Source organism: Aethalodelphis obliquidens, unplaced genomic scaffold (genome assembly GCF_003676395.1).
Source record: "Aethalodelphis obliquidens isolate GAN/ISIS:26980383/991018 unplaced genomic scaffold, ASM367639v1 scaffold17, whole genome shotgun sequence".
Taxonomy (NCBI): domain Eukaryota; kingdom Metazoa; phylum Chordata; class Mammalia; order Artiodactyla; family Delphinidae; genus Aethalodelphis; species Aethalodelphis obliquidens.
The window spans coordinates 18,582,896-18,610,161 of record NW_020837961.1 but is presented as its reverse complement, the minus strand read 5'-3'; the positions used below and the strand labels follow the sequence as shown (position 1 = coordinate 18,610,161).

General features: G+C 37.2%; 1 protein-coding gene across 6 annotated transcripts in view; it reads right to left on the bottom strand.

Moving 5' to 3' along the window:
* Window positions 1-27,266, bottom strand: part of BANK1 (B cell scaffold protein with ankyrin repeats 1) — a 430,151-nt gene that overhangs the window by 278,955 nt on the left and 123,930 nt on the right. For 3 of the 6 annotated variants that reach the window (XM_027117004.1, XM_027117006.1, XM_027117007.1), the window contains exon 1: window positions 27,044-27,251. The exons of 2 other annotated variants lie outside the window; for them this stretch is intronic. In XM_027117004.1, coding sequence (XP_026972805.1) covers window positions 27,044-27,113 — 70 coding nt within the window. In that variant the 5' untranslated portion in view covers window positions 27,114-27,251. Of the gene's footprint in view, window positions 1-27,043; window positions 27,252-27,266 lie in introns of those variants that run through there. One more of the 6 variants, XM_027117005.1, reaches the window with a different exon arrangement.

The following is a 27,266-nucleotide window of genomic DNA, read 5'->3' as shown; positions in this document are numbered from 1 at the left end:
GGAGTGTCAATGGAGGGGAAAGTTTTAGGCGATAGAGTGTCTGTGGCGGCAACAGGGATTACAGATATGGAGGGGGTTGGTATTTGGCTTCTCTGTCCCAGAGAGCATGCATTCACACAGACAGAGCTACAATTCCAGTAGCAGGCAAAACCCTCCAAATGTCCCTGGATCTTTTTTAACCAAGTGAACCTGTAGTCCTTGTAAAAACAAATACACAAAAACAAAATAAAATTAAAAGTTTTCAGGAACTTCACTTGAGGCAATTGCCTTACAAGCTATGTCAACTTTTCTCAGTAACCATGCCAGCATCCCTCACTGATTGCCTTTATTATCAATAACTAAAGTTAGATCCCATAAGTGAAAGGAATATTCTAGAGAAACTATTTCAAACACAGAAATTATTACAGGGCCTTGCCAATATATATCAGCATGAGTCTGGAAAGTATGTATGGCATGGATTTTAAGAGTTATTAGACCAGGAGGGCGAAACAGAGGATTGAATCCAACTGAACTTGTCAATATGGTTATATTCATACAGGAGTCAGAATGTAATGTGTTATCTCAAGTACCTGAGTGGCATTAACAGTCGATAGAATGTATAATTAAAGCTTGGACTCTGTAATGGCCTACAATCAATGTGATTACAATGCTAGAACTTGCCTACCATCATGGTGAAAAGAGGTCAAGGAGGCAAATTTTTTCTGTAAAGGGCTAGAAAATAAATACTTTAGGCTTTGTGGGCCACATAGGATATCTTCACTTTCTTTCTTTGTCCCTTTCTTTTTTTCTCCCTTTCTTTCTTTCTTTCTTTCTTCCTTTCTTTCTTTCTTCTCTCACCTTTTCTCTTTATCTTTCTCCCTCTCTTCCTTCCTTCTTTTCTTCATTCTTTTTCTTCTCCTCCTCTTCTTTTTCTTTTCTTATAACTCTTTAAAAGGTAAAAACTATTCTTAGCTTACAGGCTGTACACAAAGATGCCACCAGCTGGATTCTGCTTGTTGGCTATAGTTTGCTGACCCTTGCCCTAGAGTATTCCGACATTCCCTTCACTAAGCATTAAGAAATTCAATCATGAGAAGCTCTGTACTGTCTGTCCTCTGTAGCCTGGAAACAATGATGAGAACCGGACCTCCAAATTGAACTTTTTGATGTCAGTGGGGGAATAATGAAGTCTGGGTTGGTAGAGGATAAATGGCAGCACTTCATTATCACAGGCAATTTAAGTAATCAAAGTGTTTTTCCTGCAGGGATCTGTTATGGTAACTAATTGATCTGAGGGTCCTTAGGAATGAAATATCTGCATAGCCTATGAAGGTTCGATTTCACCTTTATAAACAAAACAATTCTAGGTTTGAGTGCAGAAACTGACTTAAGTTACAATAGTGGAGATTCACAGCCTCCCATCCGGCTTATAGACTCAGAGCCCATTAACTTAGGTAAGACCAAGTCCCTTTGAGAAAGGATTCTTCTTCTTCTGTGCTGCTAAACATGTATACACCATATCTTTTCCCAAGCATTCCCCAGAGACCTGCAGCCATGTATACTACCATTTTCGTGGACCCAAAATGCCCAATAGCACATTGGTAAAAGGGAATTTATGGAAGTCAGGTGTAATGATAAATAACTTCTTGCCTTGGGGGTGTATCTAATCATGGTTCCAGTGGGCCCATAGAGATATCCTGTGGGTTTTTAAAGCCTGGAACGTATGTGGCAATACATATACATAGCAAATGGCAGAATCCTTACAGAGAATGAGGATATTTTGGGAGGAAGGGAAAAAATATGTCTCTGGAACTGTTAAACCCCAAAATAGTAAACAAAACCAAATACTACGTGCCTTGGGTCTGAAAATATATTGGCACTAGGCCAAAGTGAATGGTTGCTGCATTACAACCCTGGAACCCATGGTCGTCCCTGGAAGAGAATGGTGAAAGGAAATTCTCCCAGGTGGCAGAACTTTGCGCAGTATCTCTAACTGTCCACTTGCTTTGAAGAAAAGGCCTGAACTATGGATCTACTTTGAGTAAAAGAAGAAAGAGTAGAAAAGAATATGCTCATTTCATTAACCCTAACTAGGTTACTAATTAAGAAAATATATCTTGGAAACATGAGACTACAAGTTACTTTTTTTCCATGCAGTGATATCCTTACATTCTTTGTGGCTTAGACAAAAGCAAGTTAGATATACACCACATTAGCCAATGCAAATTTTATCAATAATAAAGACAACATTCGATTTCCCCTCTGCTTTATTCTTTTTGTCTTATTTCTCAGTTGCGTAACAACTTAAGCATTGAAGAAGGATATTTATGGTTCCATCCCCACCTCCATCCTCGATACAAGTCCCTGACATTTTTTACTGAAAAGTGGCTTTGTCACCCATGCTAAGCAGCCCAGCCCCCAAGCGCAGAAACTGTTTTTAACCATACAGTCTAGCTGTGTTTTATCAACAGGATGCCACAAAGACCAGTGACAAAACCAGACTGAACTGGCTAGATTCAATATAGTGGGCAAAGCAGGCTGAAAGTCACTGCTTTCCTAGCCTTGATTTATCTCTGTGTTTCCATACCAACCCCTGAGAGCTAAAGGACACTTTCCCTGATTTACCTCTGTGTTTGTTTCAAAAGTACCTGGTGTCTGGCAGAGATGTTTTGCAGCTGTACGTTGAGAGACATATGCTTTGAGAGATAGACAGTGGTCAACCACCCGGAACCAGCTCTGACTTGACCACAGGGCCGCGCCTGCACAGATGGAACCTGAAGGTGTCTGAAAGTTACCTTTGCTTCATTACCATGCTACAATCTCTGCCCAAAGGAGGGATTTGTGCTCTGCCAGGCACAATGGATGCCGTGTTTACACACGGAAGTAACTTGGAAGCCTGTGCGTGCCCAGCGGCCCCCAGCTACCCCCAGGAAATCTCGGCCCCTTTTCTAAAGCCCTGATGACCTGTCTGCCTCCTACCCCTTAAAATTCCCTGACTCCCCTCCCCTCTCTCTAAAGGGGAGAAGGTGCCTTTAGAGCATGAGCTCTCCTTCTCCATTCCCATTCAAGCCATTGAATAAAAGCTTGTCCTGCTCGCACCAAACTCAGTTTCATTATTGGCAGCTGGAACCCGAGCAGGAAAGAATTCGCTGACCCAAGCCAGAGGGGCTTCAATGCAGCTACAGGGGAGCCTCGCAACTAATCAGGTAACAACACTTGATTGTAAATGTGCCACATTTCAAAGTAACATACACTGAAATCCCATTCAATTGTAATAATATACAAAGTGCATTCACATGAATATTACGATATGTTTTTTGCTATTCAGAGTGTTACAGTTTTAAGAAAAGTATTTTAACTCAATATAAGTCAAAAACAAAATTTTATACTTGAGAAGACACAAGTTAGAAAGTTTGAGAGAGTTGCCCAAGGTCACACCAATGGTAGGTCACAGAGGCGGGCTTAAATCCCCATCATCTACTGTCAACTCTGGTTTGGGTATCAAAGCACACTGCAGGCAATGTTATTGAGAAAATGAAATAAAACTGCGGTCCTTTCCTTGGGCTTTTCAGTGGACAGAAGCACATGATCAGTTGATCAGATTAAAAAGAGAATTGACTTTAGTTTCACTGGCAAATCTAATTTTGCTGTCCTAGTTCTGAGCAGGAGAAAACTGTGTTGGCATTCCCTTGTTTCTTTGTCTCCCTCACTTCCCATCTCTACCTCTTCTTTACAAAACACAAGATGGTGGCAATGGTAGGAAAAAAGAGCCATGATTAAGTAGCCATGGCTAATCATGGCTTGAGAGCAATGACCAAACAGTTTATAATTTTCTTTCTGAATTCCTTTCACGAAAACGAATGCGTTTTTGTCACTATTACTGAAGTATATAAACCAAGGACACAGTAAATACACTCCATGTTCTCAATCTTTAGTGCAATCGTGCAACTTAATTATACTGGCAAGTGTTTATCAGAAAGACACTAATGTCTTTCAACAGTTTTATTATGTGCAGAATTACATATGAGGTCACAATATAAGAATATAACTGAGTAAGAACATACCTTTAGCAAAACCCTCTGTGGAAAGTTTATCTTAAAATTCACATTTTTCTGTGGGCATTGTAAAATATCTTAGAAATGGCTAGAAAACTAGAATACATGGACATACTGAAACAAAGAAGAGAATGAAGTTCTGCTCATTCGTTGAAAGCAATACCAGCAAGCATATAATCCCCCACCCTTTCCTGATGTCTGCATCCTCCTGTGATCATTCTTGACCAGAAGGGAAATAGGAGATAGAGCAAAGTATGTCTCCTACCACTTGCGGAAGCAATCCAAGGTCTATTGGGGCACATGCTCGCAGTAATCATGAGTTCTGGGTAGAGATCAAACAATTGCAAGTGATCAAAATACTGGGTGCCTCTATAAAAGTCCTCAACTCCATTACAGCACTTAATAACAGCCACACTGCCCCATTGCAACTTCATTCTTTTCTCATCATGTGGTCAAGGGCCTACTTGCCTCAGAACTACTTTGGGAGTTTGATAAAATCATTATTTCCTGGGATTGGTACCAAGGGAAGAATCATCCATGGTGCAGCTAAACACTGGGGAAATTCTTATGTCTACTCGAGTTTGAAAATTGCTCTAGAGTCATTTTTATGCTGTTAGTATTTCTAGTACCATACTTGATACTTACAACTCAAGTTTTGCTGATGTAAAAAAAGAAAATGAAGATTTTAGTCTTTCCTAATGAGGAAAAAAAAAATCCAAGTGGCTTATAATGTTATTTACTAAGGAACTAAATGCATGTGCATAATTCAATTCACTAAAATCATTAACTTGTTTGCTCAAAATCTGTCTTATTTTACCAAAATGATTTTTGTCATATGAGGGCCAAATCACTTATTTCCAAAGAATACAATGTTTGAAATTACGTATCTAAAATTTAGATTGCAATTCTGAAATGAACATTGTGTTTATGATGTTTATCCAAAACTATAAAAAGTAATATAGATAGTGATGGGGGCAGATTTTATAATATAATGTGTGGTTAAGTAAAAGTAATTTTATGAGTATTCTACTTCATACTTTTATAAAAATTGTTATTTTACTGTTATTAATTCTCATGTACCAGGTGTCATATTAGGAAAATTAACAGCCTAGAACTCAGGGACTAACCAGGTTACAAAAGCTAACGTTTAAAAAATTAATGTTCAATTACTTTACCTATGGCTAACATTTTGTACAAGATTGAATTCCAAACTCTTTTCTGAACTGAAATAATGAAGCATTGAGAATTCCTGACGGGACTGCTTTCATTAATATTCAACATTTAGAAGTGAATAATATAATAAGATCTACGTAGAAATTCTCATAAAAATGTAAACTACTAGACAAGGAAAGATGATTTTAGAAAATGAAGAACTGGGAAGAATTATTACAATTTTTTCTATATTCCTTCTCTCTTATTAAAATGTATAAGGATACTGTCCATCAAAAACTGAAGCTCTATATAATATAAAAGTTTTAAACACAGAGCTATGTCAAGAATATACCATATGACCCAACAATCCCACTACTGGGCATATACCCTGAGAAAACCGTAATTCAAAAAGAGTCATGTACCAAAATGTTCATTGCAGCTCTATTTACAATAGCCCGGAGATGGAAACAACCTAAGTGTCCATCATCAGATGAATGGATAAAGAAGATGTGGCACATATATACAATGGACTATTACTCAGCCATAAAAAGAAACAAAATTGAGCTATTTGTAATGAGGTGGATGGACCTAGAGTCTGTCATACAGAGTGAAGTAAGTCAGAAAGAGAAAGACAAGTACCGTATGCTAACACATATATGTGGAATTTAAGAAAAAAAAAATGTCATGAAGAGCCTAGGGCTAAGACAGGAATAAAGACACAGACCTACTGCAGAACGGACTTGAGGATATGCGGAGGGGGAAGGGTAAGCTGTGACAAAGGGAGAGAGAGGCATGGATATATATACACTAACAAACGTAAGGTAGATGGCTAGTGGGAAGCAGCCGCATAGCACAGGGAGATCAGCTCGGTGCTATGTGACCGCCTGGAGGGGTGGGATATGGAGGGTAGGAGGGAGGGAAGAGATACGGGAACATCTGTATATGAATAACTGATTCACTTTGTTATAAAGCAGAAACTAACGCACCATTGTAAAGCAATTATACTCCAATAAAGACGTAAAAAAAAAAAGAATATATGAAAATAAATGTTTTACATTTATTCTTAAACAATTTTAGTAATCTATTTTATGTATTGAATCTGGTTGCTTAATTACTTACACTTAAATATAGTGTAGAGAAAAAGCTATTCAAATACTGAATTTTCCCTTATATTTTTTTCTCTGAGCTTGTAAGAGTAAGATAATATTAGTATTTAAAAATTTTACCAGTTGAACTTGAGGAATTCCTATATATTAATATAGCTTAAAATTGTAAGCAAAGTTGAAAATCAGCAACAGATACTTGAAAATATAGACACAGTTGGAGGATACAGTTCTTTCATTGGAAATTCTTAGTACCTCTGGACAGTCATATTTAACAAGACATCATCCTTACCCTTCAATGATCCTGATTCTCACTACTCTAACATTTTATAGTTCTCTCTCATCACTTGGATCTTCAGATCGGCTATTTTGAAATTCAACAGGATAACTTACCACAATTATCCGTAAGTACCATAATGTTGATTTAAAATGCCTCAATATCAATTCCCTAATCATTTATACTTTTTATATGTTTACTTAAAAATCATTTAATGATTATTATAAAAAACAATTGTTCGGACTTTAATATAAAGATTATGAAGCACAATTCCTACCCTTAATGGGATTCATGTACTAAAAAAAGGAAATGGATCTTTACAAGTTACCTTAATACAAGGTAGTTCATTTTAGTATTTCATTAAGACCTGTGGCTAAAGAATCTTATTTGTCCTAGGGTTAATTAGAAACACAGTCTTGGAAACAAAGTGCCAATAAATCCTTAAGTATCATAAAATGCAGAATTGAACAATGTATACATCCAAAACAACATTTAAATTTTACAAAGTCTCTGTTTGACATAAAAAAAAAATCTGAAAATGTATCATGAATCAGTATGCAAACCACTGTGAACAGTATAAGACCATACATAAAATGTGAGCTCTTTCACATATGTACACACGAACTTACAATTCCAGGCAAATATTATCAATACTTATTTCTTAGTGAAGGGCTGTGGTATAACTATAATTTTATTCTTATCTTATTCTCTATTTTTCAAATGTTCTACAATTTACTTTTACAAGAGAATACCCCTAAAACTATTCCATATGGTTCCTTTCATGGCAAAATAGCCTGACACCAACCCAATTTTTATCATTAGGAGAAAATGGCATCAAAATAATTCCCTACTAGTGTTAAAAAATGGTTCATGTTCTCGGATATTAAAACAACGTGGGAGCATAGAATAACATTAGTGACCTTTTACAAGGAGTTACCATCTAAATCAGTTGTCTTTCAGTCTATATTTGTCCTCTGAGCGGTTGAGACGGAACAGAGCTTTGCGTATTGAAAGCAGAAGGCATCTAGCACCAAGCCTAGCAGAAGTTTAGCCAAATATTTCAGGAACAGTCCTCACTCCATCATTTTAAAGTTCTTCAACCTGGTTAAGTTTTTTCTTGGTTAAATTATTTCTCTTTCTTTACCTGAAAACGTGGAGATACTGACCCCAAATTCCTAGAGATAAAATACTAAATCTGAATGCCGGGTTCAGGCCTGGTATCCAGCATTGATATGCATGGCAGTGGATGATGACGATGATGATGATAATTATAATTATAATTAAGGCTACCAAAATGTAGTGAGTGCCTAATATGTGCCAATGACTGTTCTGGTGTTTTACAAGCACTGATTTCTTTTAACCTCATTGCACCCCTGTGAACAAGTGCTCTTCTTACCTCATTTTGCACTTGTGGTGGACGAGGCACTGAAAAAGTAAACACCTTGCAGAAGTTCACATATCTGTACTAGTAAAAACTGTAAGAGCAGCAGTGGCCAGCAGCATTAACAACAAGGATTATTAAACTGGTAAAACCATTGGATGGGAACAAATAATAATGGAGCTTTCTTTTTCTGTTTCTCTATTAAAACAACAGTGAATTCCAGAGAGATGTTTCAATAATGAATAAGTATCTATCTTACCAAGGATGACTACTACAGGGTTACACTGATATCATGTTTTATAACAGTTAATTTTTTCACGGTTACATCCAGTGTTTTAACTAGGCTGATGGTGTATGAATGTTTGATGGATAGGGTCTTATCTGTGGTATTCATGCAAAGAATGCAATTCTTTGCTCCTGTTGAGTCCACCTGTGTTTAGAAATCTGTATTAGTTTCCTAGCGTTGCTGTAAAAAATTACCACGGACTTAGTGACTTAAAAGCCACAGAAATTTATTATCTTACAGTACTGGAAGTTAGAAGTCTGAAATGGGTCTCACTAGGCTAAAACCAAGACATAGGCAGGGCTATGTTCCTTCTGGAGGGCCAGAGAAGAATCCATTCTTTTGCATTTTTCAGCTTCTAGAAGCAATCCACAGTTCTTGGCTCTCGCCCCAATCCTCCATCTTCAAGCCAGCAACATTGGGCTGAGTCCTTCTCATGCTATTGGGTTGCCCAAAAAGTTCGTTCGGGTTTTTCCATAAGCTGTTACAGAATACAGTACGTGTCTCCAGCAGCAAGAGACACGCTGCCTTGCTCCTTCACGTGTAAGGACCCTAGTGAATATACTGAACCCACCTGGATAATCCATGATACTCTCCCCCTCTCAAGGTAAACTGATTAGTGATCTTAACTTCATCTTCAACCTTAATCCTTTTTTGCCAGGTGAATAACATATTCATAGGTTCGAGGATTAGGACATAGATATCTTTGGGGTGCCATTATTCTGTCCACCACAACATCTGAACACTGCTTTCAGCTCTGGTTCTATCCCTTCCTTCCCCAAAGCCTTCTGAATTAAAACAGATAGATATACGTGCAAGTATGCTTTCTGCTTCTCCTCACACAGTGTTTGTAGGATAACCTTGATTAAAAAGCTTAAAAGATCATTGTTTAAATTTCTTATTGAGTCAAAGCAAGTGATACATTAGAAGAATTTTCTAAGAGTCAATTAGCAGGGGTTTGAAAATTCCTTTGAGGATGCAAAGCATTAGGCACATGCAAATTATTAGCCTTGGGGCTTCCCTGGTGGCGCAGTGGTTGAGAGTCCACCTGCTGATGCAGGGGACATGGGTTCGTGGCCCGGTCTGGGAAGATCCCACGTGCCGCGGAGCGGCTGGGCCCGTGAGCCATGGCCGCTGAGCCTGCGCGTCCGGAGCCTGTGCTCCGCAACGGGAGAGGCCACAACAGTGAGAGGCCCGCGTACAGAAGAAAGAAAAAAAAAAATTATTAGCCTTGCATTCTTAAAGTACTCTACTGCAGGCATTTTACAATACATTTTAATCACATATGTATTACAGCTTTCATTATTTTAAATACCCTGACGGCCTTCATTAAAGACATTTTTTCTAGCATTTCATTGTAGATATTTCACTTCCTATTACTTCATGCATCTCCAAGGACCTTGAAAGTAGCAAAACTTTCTAAATTTTTATGATTATCGGTTGGAAACTGTGGTTGTCTATTCTATCTCTTGTAAAGAATGTTTCTAAGTGGATCTACTAATAAGTAATGATATCATCTTCTATGTTGTACATGTTTCTATTAAGATGACTTTCTATATATATGGCTACTTTATTGATTAAAAAATGGGAAATATTCACATGGGAGGAATATCTGCCTGACATGGATGTATATATGGGTTTGTGTGAGAATGAAATGAGTTTACTTCAGAGAGGCATACAGTGGTCAAGAGGCCAAGCTTTGGGGTAAGGCTGTCATGAGCCCAAATTCGGCAAATAACTACCATCTCTGAGCTTGGTTCCCCCACTTGTAACATTTGGATAATACTACTTATGAAACGGGTTGTTGTGAGAATTAAATGAGATGAAGTATGTGGAGCATTTATCATAGTGCCTGACACCTGTCAGCTCTAAATAAAGCTTCCTTTCAATCTAATGGAAAGTGAAATCTGTCTTTCGAGACAGCATTTGCCAGTGGGTGGGATGCAAACTCCTGGGACACTGTGACAGCAAGTCACAGAGGGAAAGTCATTCCCTTTAGAGTACTTCTCCAATCCTGACTCCTTCAAGGGCTATGTCTCAGTTTGGAGCTCCTGTGAGTTCATGAACTCCAACACGATCAGAGACAGAGTGACCCATGTGCCCAGAGCTTCTCCTTAGCTACAATGTTTTCAAAATTATTTGATTTTCAATCTGTTTATTTGTATGGTCCCCTTCTACTTACGGCAAGTGATGATGACATTTCATTTACGGTAGTGATATAATTTTTTAAAATATATCATATTTAAGCTAAAAAAATTTAGCCTAAAGAAAAGCTTTTTCTTAAAAGGGAGCCAAAAATTGGGGAAGGTCTTATGAGAATGACTGAAATTTGCAAAACTCGGTCCCTAGAGACCGTACTCATGACTGCATTCTAAAATGAGTGGTGACTTTCTGGAACAGCAGGTATGCATCAGGAATCACCCTGAATACTCAGAGAAAACACTCTTAGCCGTTGCTCGGCCTGCATACTGGTTCTCATGACTGAATTATTCAGATCTAGGCAGGCTGAGGGGTTCTGAGTCACCTGATGTTGAATTACAGTGAAGATAAAAAGAAACAGAGCTATTCAGCTTTGTCCCATCCTATTTCACTTAAATACAGTCCCTGAGGGCTGGAGCCAACTTTGTGTATATCCCTGGACCCTAGCACAGGAGATGCAGAATAAATGAAGGATAATTACTCCCACACAAGAATATAGAGGCATTAGTCCACTCTTTCTTGACAAATATCCTCACTCCCAAGTGCCTAGAGAAACCAACTTTGATTTCTGTAGTGTTTTTCTTTTAAGATAAGAGATACTAATTGAGTTACTGTTATGAGCCAATCATTCTCCTGAATAATTGATGTTATCATCAATATACATAATGCCTCCTGGGCATCGGAGAGGTTGCATAGCTTGCGAAAGAGGAAGGTCCATCAGTGACAGAGCCAGGATTTGATCCTGTGCTTATCTGACTTCAAATCAAGCTCTATAAAAAAAATTTTTCCTATGTTCCTAAAAACTATTGTTTTATTTCTTTATTATTTTTAGGTCCAATTTTTCTTTAAAAAATGTTATATACATACAGGTTAAAAAAAATGTCCCAATATGTAAACAGGATGAAGTCTGGGCAGTACACTGAAATGGGATTTTATGTTTCTTCCTTATATTTCCCAAATTTTCTACAATCAAAACCATCCCCAATATGTCTTAGAAGAGTTAATAAAGTTAAATTTTTTTGTTGTTGTTGCAGGGCCCATAAGCATCTTGAAAGTGTTAATTTACATTGTCAATGTTTAAAAAACAATATGGCTGACAACACTAGGGACATGCTTGGCTATAAAACCCTTTCCAAATATTAAAACTGTGCTCTTTCCACTGTATCATGATAAATTCAAGGGACTAAAGTGACATAAGCATTGGAAAATGTCTGAGAACACTGGCAATATAACTTAAGAAATCCTAAGAAAAACATCTGGGAAAGAGAATCATGATTTAAATGAAGGTTAAATTATAATTCCAATTTATAATCATAATTTAAATGACAGTTAAAAGTTAAGCAATGTACAGCATGGTGACTAAAGGTAACATGGTGACTACAGGGAACAATACCATATTGTATACTTACAATTGACTAAGAGAGTATACATAGTTTTTAATTGAAATATAATTGACCTACAATACTATGTTAGTTCCAGTTGCACAACATAGTGATTTGATATTTCTGTACATTACAAAATGATCACCATAAGTCTAGTTACCATCTGTCACCATACAAACTTATGACAATATTATTGACTATACTCCCCTTGCTGTACATTTCACCCCTATGACTCATTTATTTTGTAACTGAAAGTCTGTACCTCTTAATCTCTCTCACCAATCACTCATCCCCTCACCCTCCTTCTCTATGGCAACCACCTGTTTGTTCTCTGTACCTATGACTGTTTCGGTTTTGTTATGCTGCTTAGTTTGTTTTGTTTTTTTATAAAAGTGAAATCAAACCAAATTTGTCTTTCTCAGTCTTTCTTTAAATTAATTAAAATAATCTTGTATGGACAATGATCTATTCTTTTATCCAATAAATCATTGTGGATTTTCTTCTTTTTCTTTTGTTTTCTTTTGTTTTAAAACATTGTGCAACAGATTTATATGAGGAGAGAGCACAGCTGACATATTTACAAATGTCATATCACCAAACAGCTATACAAATGTAATTTTAAAGTGCACATACAAACAGTAAATATATTAAAGCTACAATGCTAAACGAGTAAAACTATTAAAAGTAAACATAGAAAAATAAAAACTAGAAGTACATACACTGCTTTTTTCTACCTTTTCAGTCTTTGTTACATATTTTCAATTATGTGCATGTATTATTTTAGAAAAAATAATGAAGCACAATGATTTAATCTTCTAGACATACATGGAGGATATTAAATTTCATTTACTTTTAAACCATAATCATACTCTTTCTATTTGCCCCAGAATATATTTTAATTAAATATTCTTAGTTATATTAAACGGTTATAGAAATCTTAGTAAAAATACTAAACTATTAGTTACCAGATTTATAAAGTTAATATAATATTGAGAAATGCCTTAAAATTATCTTTGTGTAAAAAATTCTGTGAGGACTTTCCTGGTGGCACAGTGGTTAAGAATCCACCTGCCAATGCAGGGGACACAGGTTCGAGCCCTGGTCCAGGAAGAGCCCACATGCCGCGAAGCAACTAAGCCTGTGCACCACAACTACTGAGCCTGTGCTCTAGAGCCCATGAGCCACAACTACTGAGCCCGCGTGCCACAACTACTGAAGCCTGCGCACCCTAGAGCCTGTGCTCCGCAACAAAAGCCACCGCAATGAGAAGCCCGCACACCACAACGAAGAGTAGCCCCTGCTCGCCACAACTAAAGAAAGCCCGCGTGCAGCAATGCAGACCCAATGCAGTCAAAAAAATTTTTTTTAATTGAAAAATTTATAAAAAATAAAAAAATAGTTCTGTGAATTTTTAAGACTTTTTTTTCACGATCAAAGGCAGCTCATATGCAAACCAAACAATTGAGAAAGAATTTGGAAACCAGGGTGGTTATCTAAGGGTAGATACAGGACTCCGAGGATATTCAGAAACAGGGCATTCAGAAATGGCTTCACCTTTATTTATCCTTTTTCATAAACTTAATTGGCTACTCTAATGTCACACTTTGTACTAGCAAATCAGGAAGCATCTATTAATGTGTTTTTCTCTGCTGAATGGATGCCAGAGGTTACCCCTTCCTTTAGATAGCAACCAATCTATTTCAGTAATAAAAGTCATTGTCATATTAACAATGTTTTCTATGTGGGCTGTTAAGTTAGTCAATCTCCAAGACATAAAATTCATTCTCTGTCTAAATTATTTGCATTTATATCAGTTTCTGTTGTTTTAGGTTGAAAAATATTTCAACAGAAATTTATTTGGGTGACTCTTAATAGCCCATACGTTTGCATCAAACATGTGTTTCATTGACAGACATTTCTAACATGAGGTAATCTGTTTATGGCCATGTAGTCAAGATGCTCTTAATTTTAGAATGTTCTGATGAATGAAATCCCAATAGTTAAACAATGTGAAGGCATCTACATAGCTTACATGATTACTGAGATAGTGGTAGGTTTACAGATATAACATGTGAAAATATCTGTAAAATCATTTGCTCAGTTAAGATGCACACGTTATTTAAATATCAACCTCATAAATACATTCCAAAATATTATTATGTTAGAATTCCCTGTGTACTTTCCCAGTTCCATTTCATTCATACACTTTCCTTTCCCTAACAGAAAATCACCTTCTGATTTTCCTCCCATTTTCTCTAGCACATCCCGTAATCAAAGGTCCCACCTGAATGGTCAGAATTAAAAATAAGAGAATGAAAGAAATCGGCCAATTGTGTGTGCCCTACTCAGTCTACCAATGTCATTTCCCTACTGTATAGCTCCTTCTGCTTTTATTTCTATTATAAGCCTCCCTCCCTCCCACTCTTTCAAAATGTGGTCATCAGCAAAGGGTCAGAACTTTATTTACATAATGGAATGAAGAGACCGAGGAAAACAGCTAAAAGGAGTGCAACCAGTCTCTGGTTGAAAGAGTCATCCTCTCAAGAACTCATTGCCATTTAACAGGGATGATAACTTTGTGCAGAAGGACTTACTTCTCTACCAGTGTTGAGATGACAAAGCATCCCACGGTTAAATATATTTGTGAAACAATAGCTTCAAGGAGATTGAAGAGACATTGTTTATTGCAGAATTTCTCAGGCCATTTTAATGTTCTAATATGTATATTCAAAACTTTTTCCTCCATAGAAAACTTTTTTCCAAGGAATGTATATGCTATAGAGCAATATGGGCAACACAGTATTAAAGGAATAAAGCCCTGGAAGTATGAACTCAGGTTTTTGAGGTATTGACCATCAGGTAAGAGAAGTATGAGTCACCCTTCATAATGTCTCACATGGCCACTCACCTACTCACCTCGCAGCAGCCATGACGGCCATCAATTACAGAGCACCTGCTCTGCTGCAAGTATTACTAAGTGTTCTTTCCTCATTTCTTGGTGAGGTACAGAGAGGTCCTGTAACAGTTACCTAAAGTCACATGACTAACTACTTGGTGATTCAGGTAGGCTTTAAACTCAGAATGAGGAACCTAAGCCTAGATTTTCATAGGCACCAGATCAGAAAATTATTCTCAGAGGTCACATAATAAAGTACTACATACGAGCATACTTTCTAACGAATCTTCTATATTTTCCCAAGGAGAGGCAGAAATGAAATGTGTGTTAATTGTTAACTTCTCGGAAGGCTGGCTCTCATAAAAAAAATAGAAAAGCTGTCCCTTTCTCTCCATAATTATAGAACTGTAGGTTACTTAAAACTAGAAATTTGCTTAGGGGCCCCTTTCTGTTATTCTCCTCACCCTTAGAGGTCTAGGTGAAACACTGTATAGATTTATACCCTATAAGGAATACACTGCTCAGACATAATTTAAACAATTTCAAATATATCACTAAAGCTTTACCTATACAACTATATCAACTATTATCTAACTATATGATGATATTAGAAATGCCTTTATCACAAAAGTTAAGAGTCAACTACAGTATGATCTGAGTCAACTACATTATGAGTCAACTACACTATGATCCAGTTTTTCTGTGTGTCGTTTTTTCTTCATGGGGCCGGGGAGGGGGGGGTATAATCTATGATACAGTTGTGGACCAAGTCTCCTCCAAGGATAAAGCAATGAACATTAACTACATTTTTATTTTTGAAAATATAATGCTTAAACAGAATTATATTCTCAAAATGAGAAAAATGTTCTTTACCCATTAACTATGTTTCCTCAAGACAACGCACAATTCACATATAGAACCACAGCATTTGTTTTCATAACAGATCACAGGTTTCATCAAGTTCAGTTTGTAATGAATCCCCAGAGAATCATGTGTTTGAGATATTACAGTGTTTAATATAGTGTTGAGAAAAATTAAACAGGAGAACTGAAAGAACATTTATATGAGGCTCTCAATCCTGCGATTCATATGTATGTGACACCAGAAGTGCAGGGAATGAGCCATGTAAACACATTTCTTCCAATAAAAGTGAAAGCTGAATACCAGCTTATGCTGGATGTAATAATATTTGCCTTTTGCTAAGCACCTGTCATGAATGCTCCAGGCACTTTACACACAGAATTATATTTAATCATCATGATCCTATAAAATAGGGTGCTACCCACTCCAGATATAAAAGAATTGGATCCTAGATAAGTAATCTGTTCAAAGTCACACAAGTAAGTGACAGATCCCATATCTGAGTTGATATAGGTAAGACATAGATATCAGTACAGATAATCAACTCACAAAGGTGAACACAACTTGTAGCCTTAGTTATCGTGTAAAATAACATTTATCAATGTTAAATTAGAAAAATGTATAGGAAACAGGTGAGAGATTAGGAAAGTAGTTTCCTCTATAATACAAATAAAATTTTTGATAAATTGTAAACTAATATTCTATAGGCATATCCAAAGATCTATCTTAAATTCCTTTTAAAAAGGCATTGTGTGTCTTTTTTAATTTTAATATCTTATACAGTTTAATACTAATAAAATTTCTCCTTCTCATAATTTCAATGCAGAGGTCACATTTTTCCAATTAATGATTCAAGGAACTAATTTTGTGATAAAATATTACCTGGAAAGACATTTCAAATACAGAAAGTAATGACTTGTTACATTTGTTCACAGGAGCACATCAGGAAAGTTCAACCTTCATGTGGTTGTAACATGAGTGAGTGGAAAGTTTCCAGTTTTGTCAATTGATTTAAGTAACCCAAGTTACTATATACTTCTGAAACCTAGGACCTTTTTCACACAGAATTTTCTTCCCAAATTAATCCAATAGAATACTTAATAGAATTTCAAGTTGATTCTCCCCAAATCGGTATATGCATATAATGCAATTCCAAAGAAATGAAAGGCATCTGTTTTTGTTAGTGCAGATCCAGCAAACAGGAGATGGCTTATAAGCCAGAAATTCTTAGGGTCCTGACGCCAGTGTGTTTCAGGTGCCAACATCTGGTTCAGTGCCTTCCAGATTCCCTAGCTTCCTGATGGTGTGATAAGAAAGCAGTCACCACCCCATTTGCCCCTACCCCCTGCTCCAGCCCCCCACCCAAGCGGGACACTTAGGAAAACTGTCCCAGCCTATTTCCAAACTCCTTACATCAATTATGTAAAAACTCAATTCCCTATCTTAAAGTTCTTTCTGCTTAAAACTGCTAGATTATTTTCTATTAAATGCTTCTAAACGTGTTACACAGCATCCCAATTGTTTCATGGGAAGGAAAAGTGGACAAAATAATCTCTAAATGCAAGTGGCAAAACAGAAGAATAAATATCTATTAATAGCCAAGAAAATAAAGGAAAAGGAGATTTCTTGGGAGAACTTTCCTTAGCAGATATTGGCTTGGGAATAAACAAATACATTAGTAGAACAGAACACTCCAAATGCAAATTCCAGGATATACGAAAATTTGCTGTATGGCAACAGTGGTATTTCAATTCATTTGGAAGAGTAGGGTTCCTTTAATAAATGTTGATTTCTCAATTGGCTGCCCTTATTTTTTTAAAAAAAGAAAAACTTAAGTTGGATTTCAGCCTCATGCTATAAACAAAAATAAATCCCAAGCATACTACATGCAACTATAAAAAGTTAAATCCTAGAAAAAAAATGTAGAAAGTGACATTGGTCATTTAGGGGTTTATAAGACTTCTCCAGCCAAGACAGGAAACAGAACTAGGAAAGAAAATATAAGCATATTTGAACCAATGAGCATTAAAATATATTCAGTGGCAACAAACACCATAATCTAAATCATTTAGAAAGACTAAGATAAAGAAAAGTATCTGTCATCCATAAGATAAAGTATATGATATGTTCTTACAGTATGATCTTACAATGTGCTCTTATAAATTATTAAGACAGAAGACATGATAGAAATATGAGTAAATGATATGAAAAAATGCTAGTTAAATTTTACCTAGCATTCAAATAATAATGAAATGTCACTATTAATATACCTTCTGTGGGTGGGCATGAATGGGAAGAGGGTCTCTTTAAACTGCTGGAGGGACTGTGAATTACGTTACCGTTTTTATGACAGTTATCTGGTAATATTTATATAACAATATTTTATAAGGGAGAAATCAAACCTTTAATGGATTTAACTGGGGTTTTTTTTGAAAGCTGAGAGCACTGCTATCCAACAGAAAATACAAGTCACAAATGCTAACCACATATGTAATTTTAATTTTGTAACAGCTACATTTCAAAAATAAAAACAGGTAAAATTAATTATAGTAATATATTTAATTTAATCCAGTAAGTGCAATATATTTAATCCATATAAAATGTAATCCATATAAAATGTAATCCATATAAAAATGACTGAGAGATTTTATATTCTACTTTTTTGTACTAAATCTTTGAAAACTAGTGTGCGTGTGTTTGTTTGTTTGTTTTTTTGCGGTAAGCGGGCCTCTCACTGTTGTGGCCTCTCCCGTTGCGGAGCACAGGCTCCGGACGCGGAGGCTCAGCGGCCATGGCTCACGGGCCCAGCCACTCTGCGGCATGTGGGATCTTCCCGGACCGGGGCACGAATCCGTGTCCCCTGCATTGGCAGGCGGACTCTCAACCACTGCGCCACCAGGGAAGCCCTTTTTGTTTTTTTTTTTAGTGTGTGTTTTTAGATTTCCAGCACATCTCAGTTTGAACCAGCTGTATTTCAAGCGCTCAAGAGCCACCTTATCTAGTGTATACAGTGTTAGGTAGCATGGTACAGTGTTTTTTGCCCATCAGCAGACAGAAAGTATGTAAGATTTCACTGATCTGACATCACAGAACAAATCTGCATTCTACACCCTTGTCAGGGAATGCAATTTTGAGCTCACTGTCATTTATTATCAAAATCTTCTATGACACAACTAACATGTAACAAGAACAGTCAACATTTATAACTATACCAACCTGCTTGAATGTGCTTTTATTTAGCAACATTCAGTTATGTGGATTCGGACAGGAAGAATACAATTGGATAGACTTATGTAGGGTTGCTGTTTTATCAAGCGGGTATGACAAAAAGAGGTGGGTGAGAGTTGAAGCATGTGCAAAGATATGATTATAATAGTGATGCATTGATTCCAATTTGGATAAAAAGGACGGGATGATCAACAAAAAATAAAGCTATGGAATAATCTAGCATTGAAACAAAGTTTCTATGAAATATGAAAAGTTTTAGAAACAAAGTTTCTAAAGAAATATGTTATTTTCCATTAACACTGATGCTTAGGGAGAGAAGGAGGTGGGGAGAGGGAAAAGGAATGAAGGAGGAGAAGGAAGGGGAGGAGAGGAGGAGGAAGAAGCACTCTGGAAACATGGAAAAAGAGAAGGAAAGAAGTAAGGGAAAAAATGAAACAGAATATTTAAACACATAAGAAAATCTATACATTAAAATGTGTTCCTAATGGAATTTATGGAACTTGTCTTTGAAAGTTTTCACAGGAGAAAATCCCCTTTGGTGTAGTGCTATTAGCTTTTGAGTACAAGTAAATCATTATAGCAGCACAGATCTTAAAACAAAAAAATATATACATAAATAAAATTCTTTCCTTGGCCCACATCTCCTGCAGTGGCTACTTCCTTTCTACACTCTGGCAGCCACGCTTTAAAAAGTTGTCTACATGGCGTGCACATCCTCATCTACCTTCACCCTTCAACTCGCATCCCCTCTACTAAAGCTACTTACTTCTCTAAGGTCATCTTAAGTTTCAAGGTGCCAGATCCATTGGCTAAATTTCAGTCCTCAATTTACCTGACCTATTCAAAGAATCTGAGTCAGTTCACCATTCTTGCCTTCCCCAAACATTTTATTCTTGAATTCTTGCCGTTTTACACTTATCTTCCTCCTTTTCTCTTTAGCCTCTCCTCAATCATATTGGGTAACTCCTCTCGCTCTATCAATGCTTTAAATGTTTGCTTTACATGGTTCTTTATCCTGGGTCATCTTTTCTTTCTACTCTAAACTCTTTTTTTTTCTGTTATCTTATTTACTGATGCAGTTTTAAAGACTGTATTTTCCCCAATTTTATATCTCCAGCCTGAACTGCCTTTCTGAGCTCCAGATCATAATATCAAATGTTTACTTGACATCGCTACTTGAATATTTCCCAGATATCCCAAATATAATATACGCAAAATTGAAATTGGATGTTCTCATGCCCTTACCGTTTCCTCCTGCTCTTTCAATCTTTTCCATTGGAGTAAACGACAGCTTTATGACCCTCCAAGTTTTCCATGCCACAAACCTAAGACTGATTCTTCACATCTCTTTCCCCCTCAGGTTCTATATCTCCTACTATACCACAAAAAGTATGTAAGTAATAGTTCTTAATAAACATGTCCACTTCTCCCTATATTTTACTGGTTGATAAACTCCTAATTGTTCAAAACCTTTCCATTGTTTTGACCTCTTCCAATTTGTTGTACCAAAAGCAGGTTACATGATCTTTTTTTTTTTAGGTTATAAATTCTCTTATTTTCACCTTCATTGATTTAGAAGGTGATTCAGAAGAAGAATAGCCTTTCATGTGATCTTCTAAAAACCAAAATCTAGTGATGTCATGCTTCTGTTTTAAAACTCTTCAATAGCTACTCATTATATTTACTTAGGGAACTTTGCTCACAGATTTATGTAATTTAGTTTCCGTTTACTTTTCCAGCTTCTTCTTCTGCAACTCTCCCTGTGGCTCATTATAAGACTGTGAATGTACCCTTGTCAAAACCTGAAAATCTTTTATCATTCTGAGCCTAATTCCTTCATCTACATCACTACACTTAATTGATCACACCTGAACTTCATTAATTTGTGCCTATCTCCCCAGTTTGGTAAGAGCACACTGAATTTAATCTTGTTTTCCAAGATGATCATTAACCCCATTATTAACATATCATCTGTAACCTAATGAGGATACTAAACTTTCTACTCTATTACTAAAAAAAATATCTTAATCAAGGACCAATCTCTGAAGTACAATGCTGATTACACTGCTTCAGATTGATATTAATCCGCTGACAGTGTGTATAAAGTTTTCACAATTGCCTGTCAGTGATGCTATTTTTCATCATATGCCGGGGGATTGCGATAATAGTCAGTAAATTATGCTGCTTTTGTATCTTCTCTTCCTTTTTTACCAAGATAAATGTCATAAGCATCCTCTCTGTGTGCCTCAATTTCAATACATTCTAAAAATTTGTCAGAAACAGTATGCTGTAAATTTTTCAGATAAATAAAAACAGAATTAACAAAACAAAAAGTCTATTGCTAAATTTTATAATTAACGTAATTCTGTAACTATAGTACATAATGCAAAACTCTAGACTTCTTAACAGTGCTTAATTCTTATAATATTAACCTTTGAATGAAGTATTTCCTCACCAACTATAGAGACTTCAAGTTTAGAGACAAAAATAGCTGCATGCGGTTTCTTCAAATATCAACAATAAAGCTAGAAAACTCCAAATATTCTTATCTAGAGGAACACAAGACTTACTCATAAGGCACCCTACTTTCAGCACATAAAAGGAATAGACCTAATTCTCAGATTGTTTTAACTTTCAATGGAAGATGCATAGAAGACATCACTTGAACAATAATAACAACTTTCTAAAAGAGAAGAAGCTTCTGTGAACAGGAGTGGCAGTGTTTGAGAAATAAAGTTATTCTAACCCAAACTCTTTTTTTTCCTCCAAAGAAGAGAAGCTCATTCAAATTAGTCCATGTAAAGAGAAGGTCATTGCAAGGACACCACAGGCATTTCATGAACAGACAATATCAGAACAAGCGCAGCTGGGTCTTACTTGGTCTGGAAATGGGAAGTCAGAAACTAAAACTCCTCTCTTTGTCTTTCAGTGCTCCTTAATTCTCTCTTCTCGTCTTCTTTCTAATTATCCACCTTGCACATGAGTCAACTAGCTGTCAGCCTCTACTGTATATCATCAAACATCAACCTTCCCCTGACAACAGTCTCATTATCTCTTGTTTGAAAGAAGGGCTTGGTTGAGGCCAACAAACCTTTAAACGTGTGTGCCAGACAACACACATCACTGGTCATGAAGCAGTCCACGGACTGGCTGCCTTTCAATCAAGTGCCTATTCTTGGCCAAAGTAACTGTTTGTGGAATCTGGGCTGTCCATGGTTCTACCCATTTTACATAGGTATGGATGGACAGGATATGATAAAGGAAGGGTCCTCTGGTCTACAGAGAAGTGCCTGGAGTAGTGAAAGTTCTAAACTCTTACTGAAAAGTAATGAGGAAATTAAGGAAATTATCTCCTTAATTGAAATCAAAGTAGATTTTTGCTTCAGTTTTATCTCACTCACTTTCCCAACTGTGACCCAATAGTTCACGAATTGTATTAAAACTGTAGTTGTCTCCTGAGATTTTTTTAATTACATGGGTCTACTAAATCTAAATAAAATGTGATTGGCCAATGTAGAAAATGTATAAATTTTAGGGATTCTTCATACAGTCACAAGAAATACGCTACAACAGTGGTCCCCCAACCTTTTTGGCACCAGGGACCGGTTTCGTGGAAGGCAATTTTTCCGCTGGCTGGGCGGGGGGCAGGGTGGTCCAGGAGATAATGCGAGCGATGGGGAGCGGCAGTGAAGTGTCCCCTTGCTCCCCTCCTGCTGTGCGGCCCAGTTCCTAACAGGCTGCGGACCACTAACGGTCCACGGCCTGGGAGTTGGGGAGCCCTGCTCTACAATGTGTCATTCCAGTTCCATGATTTTATAGAATCCTACCACTTTGATATGATTTGTTTCTCCATATCTTTGATGTTGGTGCTTCACCCTCCACCCCAAACCCTAAAACAAAAATTACACGTTTTTTTAGGAAATGAAAGAACACAATGAATTATTAAATGTTTTCATATGATTATATGGAACAATATAACTTCTTGTCCAAAGTAGGTGCTAATCCTCTGATGCTCTCAACTGTCAAGGTAATGTGATATCTATATGATATGAATTCAAAGTAGAAACGTAATAAATGGTAGCTATTAAAAGAAGGCCAAAATTTCAAGTGGTCTGACACTATGTCTTCTTCTGAAAGTGAGACATGATCCTAAGGATAAATTCAAACAAAAAGGGAATGAGGATATTGATCCCGACCAAAGGATGAAGTTTACACCTCAGCGTACATCATGACCAAACGAAATCAGGCAAATGAAATTCCAAGTCAGGAACTGTTCTTACACTTTTCAGTATGTCTTCCTTATAAAATGGAACACATAAATCATGAAGCAATGAGAATTACTAATATGGAAAAGAGGTACAGGAGCTTAAAAGAAAGGAAAATATGGCACATGGTTAATATGATAAAACAAAACTTATTTTAATAAACTGGAGCAAAGAAAATCTTACAAAAGACCACAAGGCAATGATGAATTACTTCTTATGATTACAAAGGGAAGTGGTCTTTCTGGATTATCTCAATTTGGAGCACTTGGAAGCAACAATGATATTTCTGTTCAGTGGTAAAGGTCTAAAAGGCTCATTATTTTTCTCTGAGTCAAAAATAAATACAGGAGGGTATAAGTCCATACAATATCTGTTATTTTCACCACCTGGACTATTTCAGTGTCTGCAGTAAAACTTAGATACCATTCTTTACATTTAAAACAGGAAAGAATTACAAGGCCATATAATAACTTATTTTTAAATAATAACTTCCAGAATGTTTGTCCTTCCTATTCTTATTTCATAGTTGTCTCCAAAATTACTATAAGATATTCTATAATTTATAAAGAAAGTAATAAAATAGCAACTGTAACTTAGATGATCGGGCAAAAGCCATTTAAATTCTCAAAACATGTGATTTATATTTGGCAGGAATGATATTCTTTACATTGGATTTTTTTTAACCCAACAGTAAATATTTTGGTAAAATAGATCTTCCATCTTCTTATAATTTGATGAAGTATCCCACAATTTTATGTTTGATGCTTATTTTTTTCACATACATTTATTTTTTTTTAACTGGGTCACAATTGGTACTCTGTGATATGGGGAAATAAAACACACTCTCATTTTGTCCTCTTAAATTCCCGCTTTATTCTTTCCTGTAACTGCCCTAGTTGAAACCCTTTTAATCCATCTATCCTTAGTTATTCTCATTGTGGATTCCTTCTTTTTCTCCTCTCAGAACTATTAACCACACTATTTCCCCAAGATTATGACAATATCTTACTACAGAAGTCACACTCCCAAATTTTTTTAGTGTGGGAGTTTGATGGCTTCATTCTTTTAAGTTTTTCCCCAAGTCACCATGAGGCAGCTTCTCAATAAGAACTCTATCTTTTACATGTAAATATGACACTACTGACCAATGACCAAGGAAGTAAAACTAACACGTATCAAGCAATTACTCTTTGCTATGGCACCCTGAAAAGCACTTCACATGCATTTTCTCCTTTAATCCTCAAAAACATTCTTTCAAATAAATGTTGCTTTGTACCCACTTTTGCTTTTTTAATGGACCAGTTGGGATAATGACAGATTGATTGATTTATCCAAGATCGCAAAGCAGATATGCAATGAAGCTGGACTGAAGCAGTCTGAGCCCAGAGGCCATCATAAGTAGGGTATGATCACCTAAAGCACATGTTCAGATACATGTGGCAAGAAAGGTCCCTCTGCTACCCCAAGTACGACGTCCAGTATGCTGTTATGTACGCCTCAAATCCTAAGCAAGTAAATATTACAGAATTATCCCATATTAAAGTAAAAAGGCCCTGAGAGAGCTACCTCTCTTTAAAATCTCAGCATAAGTAAGCTTATCTCAGAACCTTTCTCGCTGGTCTGAAGAAAGCAAGTTTTACCAGCCACTAGAGTTAAATAGGGTATTTCCCTGGTAGGAGAAATCTACCTTGTTGGCTATGTTGGAAGACTGTAGTTAAGAGTAAAGAGCTTCAAATCTTCAAGAACTTTAGGACACAAAGGAAAGACCTAGACAAACCATGTTTCTCACAAGCAAAGATACAGCCCATCAGACCACAGTTTTCAGAATGTTAATGTTCAACGTTTAGAAAGTTAACATATTAAGATGTGAGACAGGACAGATGCTTTCTGCTTTTAACCTAACAACTGATCTCTCTCTTCATCAGAGGCATCAAATAATATTAATAAAAAATACAAAAACTATGGGGTAGGGAGCAATCTGTGCTTTAATAAACAGTCCTTATTGAAGGTAGCAGTTTAAATTTAAACCATCATTAGTTTTGGAATAAAACAAGGAAGGAATTTCTCTTTTGGACATTAGTGGACAGTATCTAGTTAAACATAAAGCCAGAAAATAAAGTCTAAGCGGAATTTTCACCACTGTGCACCATTTTCACACTGTCTTAGTTCTGGGTATCGTATCTTTTCTGCTTCCATTAAAGGACAAGTTGGACACTCAAAGATTTCTCTGATGGCAGTAAACACAAGATATTGTCATTACAAATACACAATATACCTAATGCTAGACATATAATCTTCATAGGCATGAAACTGTATTTACCACTTTAAACTGTGTTTGCCCATTTTACACTCATATCACTACACAAGTCTTGGGGGTGGGCAGGTAAAGATTGTTGCTGAAATGATGAACAGGATCTTCAAATAGTTATTGGTTATGGGACTGTGGGCAAATCACTCCCTGAGTCTCAGTTTTCTCATGTCTAAAATGAGGCAGTTGGACTAACTGACCCTTAATGTGTCACATTAAGCCAAAGTCTAAGATGCTGTGGAGACACTTGCCCAAAGCAGACACAGAGGTCACACGGAAAGGTATCCATTTTTTAAAAAACGATTAATCAGAAATAGTTCTTTTAGAATACTCTTCATATCTAGGAATGGCATGGGTTAATAACAAAAAGATAGCTCAGTATAAGAAAAGTGTCATTACCTGTGCCAGATGAGGAGACAAATGAAGCAAGTAATAAATACCATATTGGAGGGACCAAAGGAGATGGGGGGAAACGCATGGGAGGAACAGGGATACTCAGGATGAGACAAAAGTTGGTTCACATCACTCCAGCATTATTCACAATAGCAAATACCTCAAAGTATTACTTGAGTATTAAGTGAAATAATAGTCATGTTCTGGCTAAAGTGCTCCATCTAGAAGTTTCAAACAAATTGTAGCTGATTCTATTTAACTAAATTGTTCAGTTGAAATTACAAAAGAGCTAACCTACTCAAGGTTCAAAAGACAAGGCTGGTTTATTTACTGAACCAAGCACAGATGCAGTCCATCAGACCACAGTTTTCAGAATAATGTTTAACATTTAGAAAGTTAACGTATTAAGATATAATTCCTTTCTTGCCATTTCCATTGCCACAAATACCCCCATTTTAACTGAAAAGCAGTCTTTTAAAATTTATATATGAAAAAAAACACTTGCTAAGAGAAACAGCTAAAGCCATAATTTCATTACTTAACAAAATGCTAATAAGCTATGAGAAACTCCATTCAGCAAATTAATAGAATTTCACTCAGATTTTCTTATCGCACATCTCAGTGTGAACATCTCCAGGAATCTTAATATCCAAGTGAAGCCTTTTGTTTTTAATTTTCAAAACTGAACACTTTTTATCATCAGTGTACAATTCACAAATGCATTTGACATACTTGAAAAAGGAATGAAAACAAGTGCCTTAACTTCTGTTTGACCCGTAAATGCATTTATGTATTCAACCGAACGGACTGCTTTTCCTTTCAACAAGTTAATAAAATCTGTGTTTCGACGAGTTTTTACAGAAAGTAACCTGTCTGATTAGTAAGTCACAGGCCAAATTTACCGGATTGGATTTTGGGAGACCCGGCTGGTAAACGGGCGATGCTACCAAAGGGCAGGTTTGCCATGTTGACAAAAGTTTTAGGCTGATGCATAACTTTAAAACACGTTCCAAGCTGATTTTAGAAACTAGAGGAGCCTGTCCCGGGTGCTCGGGAAAGTTCCAGCTACTCAGAAGCTGCGGCACCGGCGGTGGCACGCCGCCCAGACTAAAGGAGCGCTCCCAACGCGTCGCGTCCCGATTCCCCCGGCAAGGAGCCCGCGACAGAAGCCGGCTGCGCGGCGGAGCGGCAGCCGTGGTCCCGCGGCCTCGAGGCGCAGTCTCCGCGGGACCCCGGGGCGGGCTGGCCTCCTTCCGGCCGCCCGGCCGCGCGCACACCCACCTCGGGGCGCTGGGCCGCCTGCGGGCCATTCCCGACTCCCGCCCGCCCGGCCCGGCGCTGCTGGCAGCATCGCGGCTGCTGAAGCCCGGGCGCCTGGACAGGTGCCCGCCGAGCCCGGCCTCTCCCGGTCTGAGGTTCTCCGCGAGCTGGTCTCCGGGCCCCCGACCGTCCTCAGCCCGCTTCCCACCGCGGCGGCTGCGGCCGAGGTCCCGGAAACGCAGCC